The sequence below is a fragment of the Hydra vulgaris genome, chromosome 14 (assembly GCF_038396675.1).
Source record: "Hydra vulgaris chromosome 14, alternate assembly HydraT2T_AEP".
Taxonomy (NCBI): domain Eukaryota; kingdom Metazoa; phylum Cnidaria; class Hydrozoa; order Anthoathecata; family Hydridae; genus Hydra; species Hydra vulgaris.
The window spans coordinates 38637501-38655000 of record NC_088933.1 but is presented as its reverse complement, the minus strand read 5'-3'; the positions used below and the strand labels follow the sequence as shown (position 1 = coordinate 38655000).

Below are 17500 nucleotides of genomic sequence, written 5' to 3'. Positions count from 1 at the left end.
AAAATAAACAAATATATATATATATATATATATATATATATATATATATATATATATATATATATATATATATATATATATATATATATATATATATATATATATATATATACAGTCATGGATTTAGGCCAGGATATAGGCCGACTAGGCAGCGGACTAGGGCCCCGCAAATTTTTTGGGCATCAAAATTTAATTGAAAAATATTTAAATTTGCTAAGTAAAGAATAAAGTTATGAAGTTAATTCTTTTAGCGAGTGTTTTAAGAGCTTACTGTTATGCAGACATAGATAGAAGCAAACATAAACTTGAATGTTCTCCAACATCTAAAAAAGCCGTGGCCAAGTTGTGGCAACTAAATATTATATGCGTGGTCAAGAACAGAGTGCGATTGCATGCCTTTCCCGACCAAACCTGTTACCTTTATTTTACCAGTTTTTTTATTTTGTTTAGAAAATAAATCGATTACACAAAAGTGGATTTCAAAAGCGTAAGAAAAAAAAGCTAAAAAAGAAGAAGAATTTAAAAATTTCAGAAACTTGATGGTTTTTTGGTGAAAGTCGGAAGTACAGAGCCCATAAATCGCTCTACTGAAACAGAACAACCAGTTTCAGAGAATGATCATAAATTGCAAGAAGTCGGACGTTTTTCGAACTAAACACTGATAGCTGTAACTTAAACATCAACAGAATCGCCACAACTGTCTTCTTTTGATCTTTGTCCAAAGATCAAAAGAAGCCAACTATGACTATTTTAAAGCTAAAACTTTACTTCCTTATACAGAATTTTCACATAGAAAACACCGAACAAAGAAAACAATTCTTTGATGATCTAAACCACGAAAAATGATCTTTGATCTTTGGACAAAGTTGCATTAAAAAGACGTCTTTTTACGTTTTGCTGCGAAGGTTGTATCAATTCTTAAGTACAGCTTTTGGCTTGTCCTTAGACACAGGATGAACAACAACTAAACGTTTTGGTATACCAATATCCATGAAAATGACATAGTTAGTATTTGTTTTTTCATTTAATATTTGGACGGCATTCAGACAATATCGGAAGCTCGTGTTCAGTTTAAAGCCAACATCCCTGGTAAAGTTCATAAATATTGCAGAAGAACTAAATTATTTTCTCTGAAGTTCGTAGTATTGCATCATGTTTTTCTGCATCCATTCAGTCTCTTAAGTTTTTCTTTAAAATACAAAAAAATTTCAATAGAAAGATAATGTTTATCATCTTGCTTTTTGATTGAAACAGTTTTATTATAATTATCAACTGTTTTAAGTAAGTTATACACAATTTACTGTTATATTAACTTTTGTAAACTCATTGTGGAAACCCATTGTGGAAAACTCAAAAACCTTTCGATGACTTAAAAATTTCTTTTTTTGAATTACGTAAGCCGACTAATTAGGTGAGCCATCTGTTGTATGTTTTTTTGAAATATTTTTATACGCAAAAATCATTTTACAACGGAAAAATTAATGACTGTATAAATTATCATATTTGATCGATCATATTTTCATTTCGTTTGTTGTTTTTTATGTCACATTTCCACCGGCAATCAACAGCAAGTTTTAAGTTACAAACTACCTACATATTAACTAGAAATTGAGCATTTTAAAAACCCGAACTAATTGTTTTTTAATGCTTCTTCAAGTAAGCTATGAAATTTCAACTAAAAAATTGAGTTTTTTGATGCTCTGTGATTTTTTGATTTTGTTTAATAGGCCCCATTGTGCAATGGCAAAAAAAGATTTTGCATTTTTACGAATAAATTTGCCGTAAAATTTAAAAAATGCATTTTGGAAAAAGTTGCTTACAGCATTGGCCCTTTAACTTACTTAAAGTATTATTGGAATTAGTGCTTTATTGCAAAAATCAGTTTACCTAAAGAATAGTTACTCTTAATAAAGAAAAATACTCTTAAGGGAATTATAAAGTAAATTTTAAAGTTTATTTACAAAAATTTAATTTGTTTGATGGGACAATAAATATCTTTTAACTGCGCGCTCAAAGTGTGTATGAAAATTTGCATCGAAACTGCATAATGCTTTTGAATAGACAAACACGCATGCGCATAGTCACATAAGAAAGTCTAAATTTGATTTTGTTTGTAAAGATGCTGAAAGGGATTTGTTCTTATATTTACTTTTTAATTTTGGTTTGAAGTCTAACTGCTTTTCAGTCAACACTAAAGGTATTTCGTAAACTGAAAAAATGACCTAAGAAATACTGTAAGTTGAGTTTAAATTTAAAATATTGTTTAAAAATTCTTTTTATAAAAAAGTAATTGGATCAAATGACAAGGTTTATAAATAACATTTATTTTTTATTTTTATTGAAAGATTTTATTTCTTCATCAATTTTTTAATTTCAGTTTAAATAGTTTGGTGTTAATTTTAATCATATTCTTTTTTAACTTTTAAATACAAAATAAACAAATAAAAAAAAATGTGGTGCATTAATTTTAACCATGTAATTATTAGGTAATTCTAATAATTAAAATAATTAGGTTGGCATTATAGTTTTTCCTTTCCAACTATATACCTTACGAAGTCACAGTTCTAACAAGGCCTGTGCATGAATATTAGCTTCATCTTTAAAACTTTTTAAAACCATTACAGCTCATGTAAACTAACTTGAACATGTTTAAATGTGCAGCTTTTCAAATGCTCTGAATTTCGCCCACTAAGATCTCACAAACCTAAGCCTTGTAACATAAAATTTCATTATGCGACCTTTAATCATTATAATGATGATATTCGCATCTTTCTGTCAAGCTTTATTGAGCATTAGTCATATAAGCTCATTTAGGTATTCAGGAAGCTTTTTTATAAAAATTATATATTAATTGATAATAAATAAAACGTTTATTAAAACGAATTTTTTTTTTTTGTATCAATGAAGCAAAGAAGAAACGTTTAAATAATGCATTTCCCATCTTTCCGTTAAACTTAATGAAAAGATGGGAATACACATGCAGATGAGAAAGATTAGTTTATTAAAATAAATTAATATTTCCTTTAATGTTTGCGATAATATGTGCAATATGTTTTAATTAAGACAGTTGGCATTAAAAGTTAAAATATTTCATCCAAACAATATTAATATATACTTTTGAAAAATATTTAAAAAAAAAGGTAAAATAGTATTTTTAAAAAGTCTATATACGTCAAGCATAAATTAGGTTTAGCAAAGTGCACTGACTTTTCCGAGTTTACTTTTTTAAAACCGCTTTACTTGCGTCTGGCTTCTCTTATTCGAAATGAAAGAATACCTTTTACAAAATAAAAGTATTTGTTTGACAGTCATTTTTGAACGCTAACTTTAATATATTTTGCATATCATTTTTTGAAGCCTGGAATAATAAAGTACTTAATAATTTTATTTTTTTCTAGAATACAGTTAATACCAAGTATACCAAGGTACCGCGGATATCTTAGTATACAATAATCTTAGTCAATTCTAACGTACTGATTTTAAATATGTTAACGGTCTTGTTTGTCTCTATCAGTTCCATTGATAAAGACAAACGATTAATATTAATTACATGATACACAGAAAGTTTAATTTCTGTAAGTAACATTTGCAATATGTGCGAAAAATCTTTAAACACGTTTTATATATCTTCGCAGTGAACGTCTGTTTATACTGATGAGTTGGCAAGTCACGCTGAAGCGTCTAACAGCAGTTTGCCAGCATCGCACTCCACCAATCCTAATAGCGTGACTCTATTAATGAAATGTCCTGGTGAAAGCGCCATGTTCAGCGCTGACTGCACCTAGGAAGAGGTCTAGATATGAGTTGAGTAAAAAATGAATTATCAGAGCAATGTTACAGCCAAGATATTAGTACGCACTAATGCACTTTTGTAAAAAAATTCAAGTAGTCAATGTATTTTTTATTTATAAGGAAATCGGTTACGGTTTACTTGAATCACACCCACGCATCTCTTTCAGTACCAAGTGTTTATTGACCATAATTTTTTTTATTTGCAAACCGAAGAACACAGCTTCTTTTACTTTTGCATAATTCAACATTTGCATAACAAATCTTGCTGCGCATGCGCACCCAAGTGTCTAAATTTTTTGATTAAATATAAAATTGAAATAAAGCGGTAGCATGAGAATCTTGTCACGTTTAACTTAAGGTGGGTGATTCATTTCTGCTGTCCCATTTGCATATGAAGCAGCAGTACATATCCTCTTTAGTACCTTGTGTATTATGTCTGCATTCTGTTAAAATAGCTAATACTTTTATATCACTGCAAATGCTCTAGTTGTACTCAAAATAAAATACTTTTTTCAAAGGTTGTGATATATTTTTGTATACAAAGGATATATCCTTTATGTGGGCAGAACATCCAACTAGTGCTGATGTATATTATTTTCAATTGTGCAACAATAAACAGCTTTTAAATAATCTTTAAATGAGTTAATGAGTAGTCGCTGTTATTTAAAATTGAATTAGATTTAAGCAGTTAAAATCAAATGTAAAAATAGTATGTGGAATCAATGTATTTACCTGGTATCACGCACCAAAGTCATTTCCCTTCTTCTCGTACTACCCAGCCGGCACAACTCCGTAAAAAGTTACTCATGGTTTATGCAGGGGCTATTGGAGGATGGATGGGGAGGGTGTTTCACCGTTGATTTTCAATTTATAGTTGGTATATTTGAGGAATATAGTCAGTTAGCCACACATTTGACACATTTCAGTTGGGCGATTTTTAGTTTTGAAGTCTTTTTTTATTATTGTAGAAAGTAGTTGCTACTATTTCATCACTTTCGTCCTACCCCCCCCCCTCCTCCTCCTCATTTCCTCATTTTATTCCTACAATACCCCTTAGGTTTCTGTTGCGCGTTTAAAATCGTATAAAACAATAAAAAGAACGTGTCAAGAATAGAGCTGCTAGTTTTTGTGGTCATGCTTTGAAAATAAAAACCTCAAGTGGTCCAGCATTGTGAATTACTTCTTCACCAATTGACTAGTTAAGCACTGGAACTTTATGCAAATGATTATCCAGGATTTAACAGTTGTAAACCAAAGTATAATCAATATCATTTTATTAAGAGAAAGTGACAACATAAATATAATTTTTTTTTTTTCGTCATCTTTTTTTATTTTGTTTTCTGTTTTTTTTTTTCCTAAAGAAATAAATTATGTTTAAGTTAACGTATGTAGTGCAAGAACAACTTTTAGTTCGTATTGGAATCTTGATTCCATACTTTAGAAGTTTTTTAATAAAATTATAAATATCAATACTCTAGAGGAGATAATAATAAAAAAAAAAAAAAAATGAAGTTAAAAAAAGTTGTTTGCATTAAATGCTACCAGTGGTTCAAACATTTTGCTTGCACTAAACTGTTATATTGTGGGGCTAAATAACTAATTTGAATATGATAGTAGCATTAAAAATATATCTGTAGCTTTATCTATATTTGCTGCAAATATTGTTAAAAAGTAAATTGACCTATCATATTAATTTGCAGAAATGTAATAGTTGATTGTTTCTTTAATAGAATGCCGTCATACAAACCAGTTTGATGCGTGTTAATGTGAACACAATTAGAGTTAAGATTAAAAAAATTTGCCGTTGTAAAGGCACAATGTGTAAAAACACACTAAAAAATTTTTTACAGAAAATTATATTCATTTTATTTAAAAAAGATGTTTACCACTAAGTTATACATGTTTTCTGAAATTTATGTTTCTAAAACAGCATGACCTAGCAAACAATAAGTAGTCGGACGGGCAATGCACCACTTTTAGCAAATATGCCGTGCCAACGTCGGCTGCCCATTGCACTGTCGTGCTGTATTGCATATCGTATTAATATCAGTCCGTTCGACAGTAGAACGGTGGCGGCAAAACGCTAAATTTTACAAACGGCTGTTCGTTTGGTTGCAAGCCGATGTTGGAACGACCGCGTTCCAATATAGAATATTCTGTAATTTGCACTCTTATATCGAGGTATCAATCTACTCATTATTATTTTTATACTTTTTTAAATATAAATTATCCTTATCCTAAACGAAGTTTGTTATTATTTTTATTGCATAACCTCATTCGAAACAATACAGAAATGACAGGTTCAATACTTTTTCGAATTTATTAAATAACATCACTAGCTTGAAGAAACACTAAAAGTAAATCAACAGGCTTACACCTTGACGTTTTAACCTTAAATCAGGTTAACAAGCATGAATAAAAAGAACAACCTGAAAAAATCAATTTTTTTATTGTACTTCAAAGTAAAAAAATTTAACCACTAAGTATTTAGAGAAAAATGTGAATTATTTAAAATATTTAAAATATTTAAAATAAATTTATATTATTTAAAATAAATTTAAGGTTAATGAGTTTTCAGTTTTGCAAGCCTTTTGTTTTTATTTTATTTTGTAGTAGTTTATACATTAACTTGATCGACCTTTCTGCGTAGATATTATTTTATATTTATATAGATGGGTATTATTTTATGGATTATTTGGTTTTTTAACGTGACGTGTGCTGCGTTTTTAATACAATGTACTTGGGTTTTGTTAACAAAATTTGAATTAAAAGATCAAAAATATGCTTCAAAGTTCTATCAAAAATATGAAGTTTTTCTAGAAATTAAATTACAACTTGTTTTTAACAACTTACTAGCAACTTTTTTTTTAATCGTTTAGTCTTTATTAACCATTAGTTTAATAGTTTATTAATCTCTATGTTTCTAGTAATTAAATATGTTCATAAATGGTGTATATGTACCTGTAGAAACATAAGTGAAACAAATATAATTTACATACAAAGCAATAAACGTACTTATTTAAAAAGAATAGAATAGCCAGTAAATAATAGCGCCTGAAAAAAGAAAATATGGAGAAATATAGAACAGAATAGATTAACAATTGTCATTTTGATGATTTATTGAAAATTTTCCGCTGAAAAAAAAACGTTGTTATTTATGTCTCTTTAAACCTAAAAAGTCATAATAATTTGATAAATAAATGTTTAAATAAATAAAGTATAGATATTTTTAAATAAATAGCAACACGAACTAGCAAGAACCTAGTGGGCGCAAGACGTGTTAAAGACACGTAGTAAAACGTAATAATATGTATTGTATACGTCTTAAACACGTTTTGTGTTCACTGGGAACAAGCTTTTTGAACACATATTAGAAATTACTTAAATTTATTTTATATTTAACACCTATTTTATGTAATTATTTTTCTTCACCTCTATAAGTAGGTGGACCTCAACCTTCTGTAATAACAAGCCTTGAAATTGCGCAAAACGCGGTAAAAACTGATTAAACTTTTATTACTTTTACTGATATGTTTTCACAAGGTGTAATGATAGTCTATGTTTATCATTATTATTTTTTTAATGATAGTCTACGTTTTCTAATAAAAATCTCTAATAAAGACGGACATATAAAAGGAAAAGCTAAATATTGTTAAAACATAATTATATTTTTCGTATTTCAAATTTAATTCAGAATAGTAATGTAATATTAAATAATATCAATAACAAGCAGAACCATAACAATATATATATATATATATATAAATATATATATATATATATATATATATATATATATATATATATATATATATATATATACATATATATATATATATATATATATATATATATATATATATATATATATATATATATATATATATATATATATATATATATATTAGAGACAAAATTGTATTTTTTTTTTTTTTCTTTGCTTACAGAAATATAACTAAAAAAAAGGTAACAATGAAAATTACCATCGATGAAAAACACCAACAAAAATCGATTCATGCAAAAAAAAATGTCTTATCAATATATCTCAAGAGAGTAAATATTTACAAATTAAAATATATTTAGAGATATAAAGACTACAGAGGAAATAAAAGTATAACAAGAAATTAGCATAATAAATTACAAAATCTAATTTCCACATAAATTATGTTAGCTTAAGTATTTTCGATTCTTTGAATTTTTTAGATTCTTTGCTACTGCTAGGTGTTGTAATTAGTGCGTAATTCTTTAGCAAAATATTAGAATATATTCTGCATTGTTATTTTGTGGTTTTAAATTTATATTTAGCTGCTGTAAACTGAAACTGAGTAACACAAAATGTTCTGTCGAGAAAAAGTTATATAGTTTGTCGAGAAAAAGTTATATATTATTATAGAAATTCTATAGAATTTCTATACAATGTGATTAATTTCTATAGAAATTGCTATAAAAAATTTTTTTCTATAGAAAAAAAAATTCTATAGGAATTTCTCTAGATATTAACAAAGATTTTATAGAAATTCTATAGAATTCCATAGAATTTCTATAGGCCATATGTTTTAAAAGTTTATAGAATTTCTATAAAACTTTTTTCCTGGGTGCATAAAGGACCAGTAGCAGTTTGAAAAAATAAAAATATTGACCATTGAACCATTGGAGTATCAGAAGGAATTTCAAGTCCGCCTCTGTTTAGGCTATTCAGATAACTTCCATATTTATAATAATAATTAATTGTCATCATAAATTTTTATTTTGCTTTTTTGCACATAGTATGTAAACTATAGCCACTAATGTAGATTTACTAACTGAGCTTTCAAGATCATGTATATTATCCAGCAGTTTTTTTTCATCAGTAGAAATATCTTTACAACATATGTCGCAAGTATGACCATCGATACCATCTACGGGAATGTCAAGCTCTAATATCAATTTAGTATGTTGAATATGATTTTTTTTAATTACAGATTTAGCATTTATTAAGTAAGTACCTCCGGATCCCTATCAAAGCTTAGAAATAGCTTTTTCTAGTGGAACTGTTTAAAACCAACCTAATAAGACATACTTTGCTTCATTACTCAAAATTTAACTAATTATAAAAATTAATTAAGCCAAAATATGTATGCACTATTGCATTGTTGGTATCTAGCGTAAGCTGTTTTATACGCTTACTTGAAGGTTTCATAACATTTGACAGTTTAGAATATCTTGTAGCATTTGTAACTGTTGGTCACCAACTGAGTGGATTTATCCACGTAATTCTAAACCGAATGCCAGCACCAGATACTTTGATATTAAAGACATTTCAAAAAAAAAATTATTTTAATAAATACAGCTTTAAATGCTTTTTATTCCATACCTGGATGCGTTGTTATGGCAGCGACTGTTTTTTTGCAAAATACAGACAAACAAACTTTACAGATTGTATCTCTTATAATTTTGGATAAACTGATTTGCTGTAAGTTTAGAGAGTTTAAAAAGATTATTGCAATCAGTTTTATATAAAATTTCCCAATCACTCTACTTAGCCAAATCCAGTTCTCCTTTGTGCAAAAATTGTAGCTCAATTTTTGCACAAAAGAGAACTTATTTCTCTATTAATTTATTATATGATTATTTGCATCTCATAGATTTTATGAGATGCAAATAATCATATAATAAATATATACCTGAATCAGGTATATTTTTAGATTTTTATTTTTAGAAATGTTCAAAACTTAATATTGATAATAGTAAGACATGGAAATAATAACTGATGGTAACCGTGTAAATCAACAGTTTTTAGAAATATTTAAAACAGTTGATCGTAAACCATGGTTAACACCAACACCAGATATTGTTAACCATGGCTTATGATTAACTGTTTTAAACATTTATAAAAATCGCTGATTTACACGGTTACCATCAGTAAATATTTCCAGTGTTTCCTATTATCCTTATCATTTATTGTATAAACAAATCGTTGAGATTGAGCAAACCGATATTCAGAGGAAAGATTTGCAATAAGTTGAGCTCTACATATAAATTCTGCACCACCAAAAGGACATTTAATCTTAAATCATAAAATTATTTTAGCTATCTTTTTAAGGTAGTTTACTGCATAACCAAACAAAGCACCTCTTTGGTACAGCAATGAAGCTTTGAATATCTGGTATATAAAAGTTCACCTACATTAACTTTTTTCATAGCATTAAGGTGTTCGAATAGACTATTTGACTGATGCAAACTTAATAAATCTAACTGCTTCAAATAAAACCGATTTTTTTTTTTTATTAGGTTTAATTTGTTTATAAATATAACAAGTTGCGCCATTATGGTAAGTTACAAATAAATAATCGTCGAAAATTTCTAAAAGAAATAATGGAACACCAAGTTTGTACATTTTTGATTGTTGTGTAAACTTTTTTTATTAAACTGGTAAACAATAACATTGTTATTATCACTTATTACAAAAGTAGTTTATTTGTATCCTTACCACAAAGGTGGCAGGGATGCAAATAGACTACTTTTTGAAATTCGTCATTACAACACTTTTTAGTTTTATTAAAACTGTTAAATACATTAAGAGAAATAGTTTGCATAAAAATTGTTTTTTATTTTTTAAACAGAAAATCCATAATGGCGAAAAATGAGTTCATTTTGATCCTTACAAATGATGTTTTTAAAAACAATATCTTGATAAAATAAAAGCAAAATTGAAAATCTTTTCGTACATATGTATATTACTACATCATACTCTGGAAGACCCTTAGGATTTGCATAAATCATTTTACCCTAACACTTATTGAAGTTTTTGTGAAAATGTTACTTTTTTCAAAAAATGTTGGTACAAATTTGCACCTAAACTAAATCTTTTATAAGATATTGGGTGTTTTATGTAATATCCAAAAGTCCATTTGCATTCTGGGTTTTTCCATACAAACATTTTTTTTAACAAATTCTTACCCACTAAATCCTTAAAAATGGGTAGAAGAAGACTCTTTATCCAAAAAGGGGTTGTATTGGAAGATTTATCATTCTTTTGGCCCTTGAACCAGTACTTGAACTGTTGGTATCTCGAGGGCAAAATTTATGACGCACAACCGGATCATTAGTGTTCGCGAAATGAAACAGTGTTGCATATATGGCTTTTATCATAGCATAAACATTGTAAAGGTTTGATTTTATTGCCATACCATATCAATTTTGCATGGAATCAATGCATTTATTAGTCAGTTGATCTTTTCCAGAGACAGGAGTTTTTGTACCATTGTAAGATTTAACAAGATTGCGTAATCGGTTTCCTAAACGTTTCTGCACATGTCCAATGGATTTAAGCTTAATCGGTGTTAAACTATGTTTTACGTATGGTTTAAATCTAAAAATATCACCAAGATACCATAACCAAGATATTCTTTGTAAATTGTGTTGTGCCTAATAATTGACCGGTTAAATATATCAACATTATACTCCATCGCACCATAGGATTTTTCATGATTTATATGAAAGTGCTAATCAATTTTCCATAACTCATGTTCAACTAAATCGAACTTTTGAGCTTTTTCATCGGCACACTCCATACTACTCTCTGCAACATTTCTTTAGGCAGTCATTGATTTTTTGTTTAAAAGTTTAAGAGAGAATGATGCCATTGACTTCAAGTTCATGAGAGAGGAAAACATTAGCATAAATAAAAATCCACATCCTATTTGCGAAAACCTATTACAGCTTTGGCATTTACATAAAATGTTTTGCGACCTTTAAAATCACTTTCTGGTTTGAAGGAAGTTTTAGAAGATGTATAAAAAGGTTTCATCCAATCACATATTGAACATTCAATAAGAATACTATGTGAAAAACCCATTCGCTTTAAATGTTGATTAACAACAACAATGTTAGCAGCAATTTCTGGACATGCTATAAGCTCACGACAAATATTTGCAAAATCATTAAAATGAAGAAATAAGAAAAAGTCTCCAACATTATTAACCAAACCCTATGAGTTAGACTGAAAAACAGTATCAAAAAAGCTTTCTTGCTAAGGATGATTGAAGAGATTCACCAATAGCACAAGATTTCACGGAAATCTTGTGCTATTGGTGAAAGATTTTTTTTTACTTTTTGACGTGTTCTTTATATTCCCTTTTTTTTACAACTATCTTTATGAAAATTCATTGAATTAATATTTAAAACAATCAAAGTTCAAAGACATACGGTTGTTTAAAGAATAAATTTTTGTAAATAATATAAAGTATAAAATATTCAACACTATTACAAATTATCAGCTTAATTATCTGTCTGAGTTATATTTGTGACTTCAAAATATGGTATTTACACCGCTAAAGACATACACCAGTAGATTCACTTTAGTAAATGTTCAGAGTAGAGGTCACCTTAGTAAATGTTCAGAGAAAAGGCACATATTAAAGGGTGATGCGTAAGCTATTGGACAAAATAAAAACGTCAATAACTTATTTAAAAATAAAAAAAAAACTATTATTATATTTTTTTTAAATAAAGTATTTATCTTTTAATAAAAATAAGTCATTTTTTAAATGAAAAAACACCACCACCTGCAATTGGTCTCAATTTTGCTCTGACGCCTTTCATTAGCGACTGTAAAATAATAGATATATTGGTCCATCCAATTTAGAAAATTTTAAGAATAATGAGAACTTGCTAAATCTGGCCAAAATAAATAGTTTAAGTCTCCATGATACTTGTGAATGAATAAAAGAAGTTGTTTTTCAAAACATTTATCAATATAAATTGATGAATTAATTGCTACAGCTTTGGAAGTGCGAAACAATGGCTCGGACACACCACGGTCAGATATGGCTATCCACATTAATAATTTTTTTGGAAATTTCTCTTTTCCTAAAAAACGAACACTTTCTGTGCATGTCTTTTTGTTGTTTGTGTAGTATCCAGAATTTCCAGGCATGTTGTCCCCTGCAAAACAAAAGTATTTTTCGTCATCGGTGACTAGAAGCAATTTTGTGTTATAGCATTGGTTAACTTGTTTTCTGCTTCTCCTATTTGACTTTAATTGTTGTTCTATAGTGTATTTTGGAATCTTTTTACGTTTTTTATATTTAATATTCATTTTTTTTAAACTGACGACCAATTGTCGATTGATTTACACCACATTTAAAACTTATTTTTATCTCTGACTGACCCTTTCTCGATTGTTGACAAGTCTCGTTAACTTGGCTTTCTTTTTTCTAGTCCAGGATGTAGGACGACCAGGGTGCTTTCTACCAGAAAAGGATTGAACATTTTCAAGTCTTTTTAGGTTATTGTACTTGGATCAGATCCTTCCTTTTCAAAATGATTTACGATTTCTTTTTTTATTTATATATTAGGTTTATTCTCGTTCAGCTGCATTTAACCTCAATTTAAATAACTGTGTCTCAAATAATAAAGTTTATATTTTGTAGAACGTTTATGCAACGCAAAAAAACCACAAAAGCAAACTATTATGCTCAAATAATTAAGTTCAGATTTGTCAGATATTTTCTACTATAACTAAGCATTACCCGTTATAAAAGGAAAAACAAGAATAAACTTCTGCTTAAGGTAACTGGGGACGTTGCTATGGGCTCTGATGTTACATAAGAATGTTTTAAGGTCTAAATATGGACCGAGAAATATTTTTATTGTTTCCAATATTAGTTGCATGAAAACAGACATATCAAAGGGTGAAATTATATCATAAAAAAAAATATTTTTTTTATTATTATTTGCATCCCAACCACCTTAACAAAGATTGAATATCGTCAAGTATGAGTTCATCCTCTTTAAGAACATCATTTAACTCATCTGGTAAAATGTTTCGAAAACAGCTTGAAGTTACACTTTTTACTTGCTGGTGTGGATACAACAAGGCGGAATATTTTTTTAAAACAGATGGTGAGTTTAATGGCCGTTGCTTCACATATTTGCTTTCAAAAGGTGCATTATCTGGCCGGCTGACGTGTATTTCAGGCACACACCTTTAGTAAGTCCGCCAAAAAGACGAAACAATTTTTACGCAAAACATTTATTGAAAACCATAATCTAACCCTAAACCCAACTAAACGTTTATTTTATTGAAAGCCATACCCTACCCAAACCCTAAGCTAAACCCTGAACCTAAGTCTAAGGGTCGGAGTTAGGGTTTATTCGGGTATGATTTTCAACAATACTTGTTTCGTATAAGACCTTTTAAGGGACTAAATAAAGAGGGTGTCTGAAATACACATCCGCAATCTGCTAACGCAATCGACTTACTGCTGTATAGTCTGAAACAATAAATCCTGTTCTTGAAATATCACCACTCCATCTTTTTCTCTCCTCTGAATTGTTCGGGAATTTAAAAATTGATTTTTTTGTACAAGTTGAATGATAGTTCAACTTACAAAGAGGAACGCAGCATTTTAAAGAGGTACACAGCATTTTAAAGGCAGCTTAACTATTAAAATATCTTATCATTCAACAGTTTTTTGATTTTACAATTTTAACTTTTACGTTTTGAGGTTGCGCTATCTATTTTTATATTTTAAAGATTTATTAAAAAAGCGCGAACGCAAACATTCGTCTAAAGTTAAAAGATGAAAATGTAAACACAGTATTATAAATCGGCCTTCAGTTAAACAAACTTTATTGCGCGATGTCAAGGCCTGTTATTTTAGAAGACCGTGAGGTGAGCCGAAAAAAGTTTTTATATAATTTTTGTTCGTTACACGGCGGAAAACTTGCCATCTAAGGAAGATGCAAAAAAAATCAAATACTTTAGGTCTGGAGCTAGCCCATCGCACTTGAATATTTGAGCAAATAAACACTCTTTGTCATTCTTTTAAATAAATCTAATAAAATAAAATAAATTCTATATTAAGTAGCTAGAATCTTTTTGAGTAGAACAATGTATTAAATTGTAATATAAGTAAAATAAGGAATCATTTTTAGTTTAAAGCTTTTTATCTGATACTTTTAAATTGCAGTTTTTAAAGATATTCTTTACATTTTGTTACTTTCTATTGATTGCTTGTATAATGCCATCTCTAGAATTCGAGACATCAATTGTCCCTAATAGCTGTTACAACTTTCACTTATCGATCTACTATTTGGTATGAAAGAATAGTTTTTCAAAAGTTTCACTCAGTCGCTGTGTAATCTATTTTGGTCGTAGACCAAATCTCTATATCCGAGACTTTTAACATAAAAGGTTTTTCCAAAAGCATAACTTTGTTCTAGACAATAATGTCAATGTAGTTGATAGCAACAAAAATATTTTATTCCTAATTAACCTTCTTTATTAAGCTAACCTTCCTGCTTCCATAACTATTATAAACCTTGTTATCTAATATAAAGTTAATTTTTTTCAATCAAACTAAAAATTTTAATAATTTTGGTTTTTAAAAGCAAAATAAACAATCAGTTTTTTTTTTACAAAAAAGTGAATTATTTGGTATATATATATATATATATATATATATATATATATATATATATATATATATATATATATATATATATATATATATATATATATATATATATATATATATATATATATATATATATATATATATATAGGTGGGCTCTAATTATATATGTAAAATGTAAATATTTATTATAATCAGTAAAGTGATTTATTATTATAAAATTTCTTAAACTAGTTTTTGCATAAGAAAACTTTATTATATTTAAACCACATATTAGCCCACCCTAACGAATATATGTGCTCATGTTTATAAACATATATGTTCATATATATATGAACATATTGCTCGTATGGTAAAATATGATAAAAAATTAAAAAATGTAAAATATGTACAAAAAACATGTTTACTTTATAACAAAATAGGAAACATTGTGTAGTCTGGTTGAAATTGGGGTTGCTTAAATTCTTTAAAATAATACAAAATAATGGTAAATATATTGAAAAAAGTTTACTTTTTATTTGGATAGAGAGCACATTTTTGAACTTTTATGTTAATAACAATTTCCTGTAAAATATTTGTCAACAAAAAGTTTTCTCAATATCAGGAAGTTTCAAATGTGCTTGTTTTTCTTTTAAATATGCTTTATCAAATACTTCTAAAAATATATTTTGTTATAACTAACAAAAACATATAAATACAAAAAAAAGCTCTGATTTTAAAATTTTGTTTACTTGATAAAACAATCCCCTACTACTTAACCTCTCCCCAAATTATAAAAAACTCTGATTTGCGAGTAATAACAGGATTTTACGGAATTTTTATAATAAATATTATTCCCACCATCTCTTTTTGTAAAAAGTAAGTTTTTATTTACAAAAGCTTGTCTATATTTGAACTTAAGAAATAAATTCAACGTGCGGATTTAAACAAGTGAGAGTTATCCCTTAGCCTACATACATACAAACACACTAGAGCTGTGTATGTGCGTGTAAAAAAATAATAATAATTGTACTTTTTAAATATAATAAGAATGCTTAAACAAGAAAAAGTTTGCAATTATTTTGTTCATTCATCTTCAAAAAAAAAGTTAAATCTTCTTTTCCTCCCTTCATTTTATCTTAAATATTTATTTTTTTATTTTCTTTTTACTTTTACTATTTTTGTTATTTTTATTTTAATCATTTTTAATTTTCACTATTTTTTTCGTATTATTTTAATGGTATTTATTTTGAAAATAATTACATAAATGATGTAATATTTAATATTTATTTTTCTTTAATTATTTGTTTGTCTGACTTTTGTTGATACAACTGTTGTAGTGTTCGCTTTCCTTTGCAATGAAATGCTTATTATTTGAAATGCCACGCAAATACAACAAAAATCTTTTGTTTGTTTAAATTGAAAGGGGAATACTGTGTTCAGAAATAAAGCATAAAAATGGAACTGGTATCAAATCATAAGTTCGGTATGTTTAATTTTTTTTTATTATTAAAAAAAAAGGAAGAGTATAAAATTTTTAAAATGCCACAAAATAAATGATTCGATTATCGTAACAAATTAACACTTGAGTGTACCATTGCGTACCATTAATGTACGATTAGTAATGGTACATTAGCATTATTATTTTAAATACATAAATGTTATGAGAATTTATGACGGAAGACAAAAAGACATTGACGTCAACAAAATAATGAAGCTTTGAAACAAAAAATGAAAATTATTAACTATTTGCCTCTTGATTTAATGCTCTTTTTTTCTTAATGTTTTTTATGACGTCTATCTGCCGTTTGTCTGGTTTTTTATTAATACAAGCAATTAAGCTTATGCTATTTTTAGCGCATACTATAATCACTATAGAACTTCAGTTTTATAGAATATATTTATAACAATATGTTTTTAATAGTACGAAACTAAGATTAGGGTTTATTAACATACACAGTAAAAGTTGCGCAGTAAAGGTTACACACCGTTTATTTGCACTTTTCATCCGCAAACAGATGGGTGGATGGTAGGATGTAGTAGGATGGGTGATGATTTAACGCGTCTAAAACATGTCAGTTAACAGATTTTGATGTTGATTTTTTTTAATGCTAAATTTTCATTTGATGGAATGAAGAAATGCATATAAATATGAGGTCTTGCATATAAAAACTAATGGAAATATTTATAAATAAAAAATAGCCAAAAACTTTTTATTTTTATTTATTTATTTTTATTTTATTTATTGTTATTTATGCGTCTGGTATAATATTAAGAAAACTTAAAAAGACTTTACAATAGCTGTTAACAGAAAAAAATATCAAAAAAAA

General features: G+C 27.6%; 1 protein-coding gene across 3 annotated transcripts in view; it reads left to right on the top strand.

The window, feature by feature from the left end:
• Positions 1-1974: 1974 nt before the first annotated feature.
• Positions 1975-17500, top strand: part of LOC100202406 (forkhead box protein P1-B) — a 74341-nt gene continuing 58815 nt past the window's right edge. The window contains exons 1-2 of one of the 3 annotated variants that reach the window (XM_065817650.1): positions 2110-2234; positions 16511-16656. In XM_065817650.1, coding sequence (XP_065673722.1) covers positions 16629-16656 — 28 coding nt within the window. In that variant the 5' untranslated portion in view covers positions 2110-2234; positions 16511-16628. Of the gene's footprint in view, positions 2235-16510; positions 16657-17500 lie in introns of those variants that run through there. The other 2 variants (XM_065817654.1, XM_065817647.1) reach the window with 2 other exon arrangements.